The sequence below is a fragment of the Ovis canadensis genome, chromosome X (genome assembly GCF_042477335.2).
Source record: "Ovis canadensis isolate MfBH-ARS-UI-01 breed Bighorn chromosome X, ARS-UI_OviCan_v2, whole genome shotgun sequence".
Lineage (NCBI taxonomy): Eukaryota > Metazoa > Chordata > Mammalia > Artiodactyla > Bovidae > Ovis > Ovis canadensis.
This window is the reverse complement of record NC_091727.1, coordinates 59,082,593-59,089,534: the sequence shown is the minus strand read 5'-3', so window position 1 is coordinate 59,089,534 and position 6,942 is coordinate 59,082,593. Positions and strand designations below refer to the sequence as shown.

The following is a 6,942-nucleotide window of genomic DNA, read 5'->3' as shown; positions in this document are numbered from 1 at the left end:
TCGGGCAGTGGGAAGTAAAGAAGTGAGACAAAGGGAGGGCAGTTAATGAAGAGTGTTACTAAGCGACTTAGCACTGGGGCTTGTTCCCACTGTGGAGTTCTAAGGACTGATGGAGAACATAGACCTCAGGCATGTCCCATCTGAGGGGCAAGGGGGAAGGGGTATTTATCTACCAGCTCTTGTCAGTCATTGGCTGAGTGTTGCTGCCAGGAGGTATTCATTTCCTAGCCCCTTCCAGCCTGCCAGACCTGGAGGCAGAACAGCCTTCTGCAGCTTGAGAGGAAGCCCTCTAGCCAAGAGATACAAACCCAGGCAGTTGCCAGTTGGCCAGCACACGGTAAAGCAGTGAGGTCACAGGGTTATGGGCAGGGAACTGACAGTGTCTGCCACAGGGACTGTGACCATCCTGTTCAATGGGCCTTGCCCATAATAAATGTTCCCCTAGATTGAAGGATGAAGGTGCTTGTTACCTGTTATGTTGCTGGAGCAAAGCTTGACCCCAAATACCAAGGTTCAAATATCCTTGGAGCCAAACAGCAGGATGCAAACATTGACTTTAAGTCTCTGACCACTCACACTGGCCTCCACCCCAACCCTGTGAAATTCCCGAGGACAGGGATCCTGGTATCTGTCATTCCTGGCACCCTGTCAGGGCTTGGCACCAGTAGGCATTCACCTCTCAGCCCTTCATCCCAATGTGGTCCGTAAAAGGTCAGTCAGTAATCAGAATGGCTATGATGAAACAGATGGGGAGTGCCATGTGGCACTAAGAACGTGGCATTCACCACTGGGGAAGCATAGATGGGAGAACTGGCATGCTTTACACAGCTGATCATATGTCTACTTCCATGATTGAACAATTGCATTCTTGGGTATATGCCCAAGAGAAATGACTGCATATATCCATCAAAAGATATATACAAGAATGTTCACAGAAGAATTATTCTTAATAGCCCCAAATAGAAAATTACCCAAATGCCCATCAACAATGGGATAGATGAAGTGTGATCTACTCACAGCAATGGAAGAGAATACGGCAGTGAACATGGGCAAACCACAAGTTCCATAACAACATGGATCCATCGTGCCAACATCATAAGATCAAAAGTCGTTAGAAGTCCAGAAAGTGATTGCCCTTGGGGTGGAAGATTGGACCTGAAGGGAGCTTTTAGCATTTGTTTCACATCCTCCTTTTTTTATCATTTTTAACTGGAGGATCTTTGCTTTACAATGGTGTGTTGGTTTCTGCCGTACACCAGTGAGGATCAGTCATAATTTTATATATATATATATATATGCCCTCATCTTACCCCTTTAGGTCATCACAGGGCACCAGACTGGGCTCCCTGTGTTATATAGCAGCTTCCCACTAGTTATCTATTTTATACATGATCATGTATATATGTCAATGTCACTTTCTCAGTTTGTCCTACCCTCTCCTTCCCCTGCTGTGCCCACAAGACCATCCTCTACTTCTGCAGCTCCATTCCTTCCCTGCAAATAGGTTCATCAGTACCATTTTTCTAGATTCCATATATATGTGTTAATATATGGTATTTGTTTTTCTCTTTCTGACTTACTTCATTCTGTATAACAGGCTCTAGGTTCATCCACCTCACTACAACTGACTTAAATTTGTTCCTTTTTATGGCTGAATAATATTTCTGTGTGTGTGTGTGAGATATTATCTTTATCAATTCATCTGTCAGTGGACATCTAGGTTGCTTCCATGTCCTGGCTATTGTAAAGTGCTGCTGTGAACACTGGGATACGTATGTCTTTTTGAACTGTAGTTTTCTCAGGGTATATGCCCAGTAGTAGGAGTGCTCCCTTGACACACTAGTACTGTCTGCTCTGGAGCTGCCCTCAAGTTGGGAGACTGGCCCCACAGGAGAGCACTCAGGGAATGACACTGCTCACTTCCAGGAAGGTTTACATGGACATTGCTCTCACCTTAGCCACATACAAGTCAACTAGGACTCCTCCCGAGTCATAAGTTAGGGATATGCATCACCTGTAGTGGAGGGTTCATTAGGCCAGATGCTCTTCTGGTAGCCAGTGACTGGAGGCTCTTGCACTTTCCGATATCCCAGGCAGGGACACTCACAGAGATGGGAGCAATGAGTGCATGATGTGGGAATCTGAAAGCTGGAGCTGTGGAAGGGGGCCACAGAGAAGAGGGCAGAGATGGCAGGGGCATGAAGGGGAGCCTAGATGGTGAGTTAACAGGGATCTTAGGAGATATTCCCCAGAAAGAAACAAAGAGCCAGAGCAAGTATCCAACTCCATCTTCCAGATCCAGAGACAAAGAGAGTCTGAGAATGAGTCCCTGATGCAAGCAGATGGCCTACTCCCAGAAAAAAGAATGTTTGGGGGAAAGGCAGTGGGGAGAGACTTCCTGATCAAAAGAGAGACAGAAAAACACAGAGACAGATAAGGGGGCAGGGAGAGAAATAGACACATGCACAGACAAGAGAGATGTGCATCCTGAGTCAGACACCACTCAGATTGGGACAGAGGGGAAGAGAGAGGCATCCAGATTCACCAAGACACAAGGCAGAGGTGAAAGCCCCAGCACTGAGAAAAACAGAGAAGGCAGGGAGGGAGACAAACACTCATCCTCAGCAATAGAAAAGCCCAGCTCTGAGCCACCACCCTCAATCCCTGGTCACCCTGGCCCTTCTTCCAACATAAGCAGTCCCAGTATGGTAGCTTTTTTTCTAAAGATGGCTGCTGTCCATTTCTTCCCATGTGCCACACCTCTATGCAGAGGAGGCCTGAGCCACCGTACAAAAGACCCAGGCTATTCTGCTGGAGAGAGAAGCCACATAGAAGACTCAAGTACCAAACATGGAAATAAAGAGGCCATCTTGGACGTTCAACCCAGTTGAGCCTTCCAATGATTCCAGCCCCAGCCACTATCTGACTGCAACCACCCAAATCTTCAAGAAGGACTACCTCGTTGAGCCCAGTCAACCATAGGACCATGAAACATAATACTAAATTGTTTTAAGCCACCAAGTTTTAGGGTGTTTGTCACATGGCAACAGATAACCAGAATACCCAGAAAAGGCACCCCTACTCTGACACCCCCACTCCCACATCCTTCTCACAACAGAAGCAACACCAGCCAGTCACACTTTCAGTCCCTTTAATTAGGGGCTCTGAGGAGAGGGCAGAATGGCAGGCAGGGTAGAGAAGGTGGTGCTTCTTATGCCCCTTTTGGCAACCAGTTAGTCCTCATCCTCTGGCAGCTGGATCTTGCTGGGGTCGAAGCAGTTGGATTCCATGAGGGGGAGGCCATGGGCCTCTCGGTATTTCACAAGCCTCTCAGCTTCCCGGCGGGCCCACTCCTGCATCCTGGAGGCAGCAGCATGAGGGAAGATGTGAGGGAGCCTCAGTGGACATCAATCCCCATCTTAGTTCCCCAGGGAATGGACTCCTGGCAGTCTCCTACAGTATCCACCCCTGCCTCTGTCTCCACCCATCCCACTCTCTTGGACACCCCACACACCTGTAGTCAGGCAGATAAGCCACAAAGGTGCTGCCAAGGACCAAGACGATGGAGAATCCGAAGAAGAAGACAACTCGCATGTTCCAGACGTCCACAGCAGGGTCCTTGTCATAACCGTGGGAATCTGGGTTCTATGGCAGAGAGAAGTCAACGAGGGCTTCCTGCTGCTCCACAGAGCCTGATGCTGGTCCTGTATAACTTGGTCTCCAACTTCACCCTGAACCAATCTCTCCTCCCTCCCTAAATTCCTGTCTGTTCTTAGGACTTGTCAAGCTCCTTGCCACCACAGAGCCTTTGCACTTGCTGTTCCTTCTGTCTGGAAAGCCTTTCCCCCAGATTTAGTCGGGGCTGGATCTGTCTCCTTATTCAAGCTGTCGGCTTCATCTTCATTCCCCTTAGGAGGCACTCCCTAGTCACCTTATCTGTTAAGTTGACCTATAGGAAATTGACATTTTTACAGGTCAAAAATGATTGATATTGGCTATTTCCTATTTCTTCAACCTCATAACTTCCTATCCCTATAACTCTCCATCCACTTATCTTATTTAACTTTCTTTCAAGCATTTATTTGTTTACCAAAGTATCATATCCTTCAAATACTCTGATCACATTATATTATTGGTTGCATACCCTATCTTACTGTTTTCTAATATTTTACATGTTTATTTTCTATATTCTCCAGTACCACATAAGCTCTATGAAAGCAAGGGCTTTATCTGATTTCTATATTGCTGAATTTATAGCACATTGAACTTAGCCTGGCATACAGCAGGCCCTCAATGCATAGCTACAGAATGCATGAATGAGTATCCTATATATCCAAGCCCCTCAACAAGGGGTCAGTATGGATGAAGCATCTATTATATGCCAGGCCTTTTCACAAGCACAAATTGCACAATAACCCATTGAGGTGGAAAGTGGCAAAACAAACAAACAAACTTCTAATGGTGAGTATTTGTACTAAGTGCCAGCTGCCGTTTTGAGCATTTTGACTCATTTAAATACCGGAGGCACATATAGTATTTTATTCTTTTAGAAAATGTCCTAATACTTTCCCTATCTTACAAAGAAACTGAAGCATCAAGGGCTTAAGCTACTTGCCCAAGGTCAATGCCTGTATTCCAACTATGGCATTCTGATTTCAGTCCACTATCAGATAGCACAGCAAACCTAGTTCTGCCACACATTCAGTTATGTGAGCTTAGGCAAGTCACTTAACATCTTTATGCTTCAGTTTCCTCATCTGTAGAATGGGTACACCAAAACCACCTACCTCGAAATATGTTTATTACGAGAACTAAATGAGTTAATGTATGTAAAGTGCTTCAAACACCTGAGCAAGCACCACACCAGTGTTAGTAACATTGTTATTCTATACTGCTTCAAACGTGCTTTGAACATTGCCCACTTCAGGTTTGATGTCTGTCTGCAAAATAAGGCCAATCTCTGACCCTGAACCCGTACAAAGGAGGAAACAAGCTAGGCAGAATTTCCAAATCTTCGAAGATTTCGCCAGCTGCGCAATTCCCAGCCGACTAAGACCGTCCTCTACGGCGCCCTATCCGCCGGTCCCCGATTGACCCTTCCGGCGTCCCGTTTCCCCTCCCTCTCACCTTCTCATAGAGGTTTTCGTCCTCGGGTTCTGAGTCCTCCTGCCAGCGTAAAGTCGGTTCTGACGGCCGCCCTCCCGCCAGAGTGGACGGGGCGATCACAGCCCTGGAGGAGCTAGATTCCCAGCGAACACTGGCAGCCGGGAGCCCTCGCGTCGCCGCTACTGCCAAAAGGCGGCGGCCGCACAAACCCAACATCCCCGCCGCCATAACAGATCGTTCTGCAAGCTCTCGGGGTCGGGGACGGAAGTGTGACTCCGCGCAGCTGCAGTTGTTCTAAGCGCGAGAGTTGTCGCTCCGCCCCCGCCGCACGAAATAGGTCCCGAATCAGGACTTTCCTTTCGAACGGGTGAGAGGTTCTTTTTGCCTCACTCTGTCATGACTTCAGGGAATCAACCACCCTCTTATCCTCTCAGTCAGACTATGGAACTTCTGACCGCTAGGCTCTGGAATTTACTTAACGAAAAGAAAGCAATGACACATGCGTGGATGTTCCCAACCAATCGCGCGGAGAGCTGCCTCGCCCTTCGGCGAAAGGGGCGGAGCTTCCGTTGGTCTTTCATCTTCGAAGGAAGCCAAGCTTCTAAAACGCCAGCCTCGCCGGATTGGCCAATAGCTGCCGCTTTTCTCGACTTGCGGGCGTTCGCAAGGGGTGGCAATATGCTTGCCAATCAGAATAGGCCAGGGATGACCGAGGGCTGACAGCGACCAATAGACGGGGTTGGCCAGAGCGCGCTCCCTTAGTAGGTGGATGGTGGTCGAAGCGCCGGCTCCTTTCTCATCGTCGCCATTTTGTGTTGGTGATCGCGGCCGGCTGGGAGTAGGCGACAGTGGGTTTCCCGGGGAGGGCAGCGCTCCTGGCGCTTTTCCCCTCCCCTCCTCCGCCCTTTTGCCTCCAGCCTCGGACTTGCTAGTTGCGCGGACCGGCTCGGGCAGAGCTGGAAGAGTTGGAGGAGGTGGCGGCGGGCCGAGGTGATGTCCGGGAGCCCTCCCTTGACAGCCCGGGCGCAGAAGGTGAGAGTCGACGCTGGTCGTGGGGGTGGAGGTAAGGGGCCGGGGGTGGAGGGGGTTGCATAGAGGACCCACGAGGGCGGACTGTGGTCGATGGGTCTGGGCTTCGCGCAGAACCGACCGATGCTTTGCACATTGTGAGCCTGGGAGAGGGTGTCTTTTTTTTATTGTTTTTTGTTTTTCTCCTTTTGAGAGCAGAGGCGCGTGCGCGATTGGGGCACTGGATGGGTGCACGCGGCTTGGGGGAAGGGAGGGACGGATGGGAGTGGGCTCCTATGGCTCACTGTGTCTGCGACGCCGAACTTTTTCCGTGGGAGGCCGCTGTCTGCGACTTTTCTTTTTAGCCGAAAAAGTGTGCTCTCTGCTTTCGTGTGTGACTTTGGTACTAACCAACCCATGGGGAAGTGTTCTGTGGCTCTGGTCCTTATTCTTGGGTGGAGGAGAAGGGAGATCGTCGATCTGACTCGGGTCTCTATCCTCGGAACCTCTGTCTGTAACTCTGGTTATCCATGGGGAAGGGGTCCTTACCCATAGAAAGTCTTATTAGGACTGGCCATAATCCACTTACTGGGTGGGGGAGGAAAGTGCAAGGAAGGTGTGTAAGACTTGACTGCTCCTTTTTTTGGGGGGAGGGGAGGTTCGTATTGGTTACTCTAATGCTTATTCTGTGAAAGGGGGGGGCCTGTGTGATTATGACCCGTATTTATTGTGGGTCCCTGTCCGTGGTTTTGGCCTGTAGTTCTTCGGGGCTCTAGCCTGTGACTTGGGTCCCTATCTGTTATGGATGCCTTTGCCAGATATACTGAG

At 49.3% G+C, this 6,942-nt stretch overlaps 2 protein-coding genes across 28 annotated transcripts in view; one reads left to right on the top strand and one right to left on the bottom strand.

Moving 5' to 3' along the window:
• Window positions 1-3,134: 3,134 nt before the first annotated feature.
• Window positions 3,135-6,256, bottom strand: NDUFB11 (NADH:ubiquinone oxidoreductase subunit B11). The gene is made up of 3 exons (XM_070290262.1): window positions 5,128-6,256; window positions 3,515-3,645; window positions 3,135-3,360 (listed from the first exon to the last, which is right to left on the bottom strand). Exons 1-3 carry the CDS (start codon window positions 5,332-5,334, stop codon window positions 3,234-3,236), a joined length of 465 nt encoding a protein of 154 aa, XP_070146363.1. The 5' UTR covers window positions 5,335-6,256; the 3' UTR covers window positions 3,135-3,233.
• Window positions 5,449-6,942, top strand: part of RBM10 (RNA binding motif protein 10) — a 26,467-nt gene continuing 24,973 nt past the window's right edge. For 8 of the 27 annotated variants that reach the window (XM_070290254.1, XM_070290246.1, XM_070290252.1 and 5 more), the window contains exon 1: window positions 5,449-6,138. Coding sequence is in view for 13 of the 27 variants with exons in the window: in XM_070290237.1 (XP_070146338.1) it covers window positions 6,100-6,169 (70 nt within the window). In the remaining 14 variants the exon portion in view is untranslated. Of the gene's footprint in view, window positions 6,170-6,942 lie in introns of all 27 variants that reach the window. The other 19 variants (XM_070290249.1, XM_070290247.1, XM_070290242.1 and 16 more) reach the window with 9 other exon arrangements.

Excerpts from the sequence above, each read along its gene's own strand:
- NDUFB11 (XM_070290262.1), bottom strand. The coding sequence starts at position 5,334 with ATGGCGGCGGGGATGTTGGGTTTGTGCGGCCGCCGCCTTTTGGCAGTA. Across the intron at positions 3,646-5,127 it reads ACGAAAACCTCTATGAGAAG|AACCCAGATTCCCACGGTTA; the intron begins GTGAGAGGGAGG and ends TCTCTGCCATAG. Across the intron at positions 3,361-3,514 it reads GCTTATCTGCCTGACTACAG|GATGCAGGAGTGGGCCCGCC; the intron begins GTGTGTGGGGTG and ends TGCTGCCTCCAG.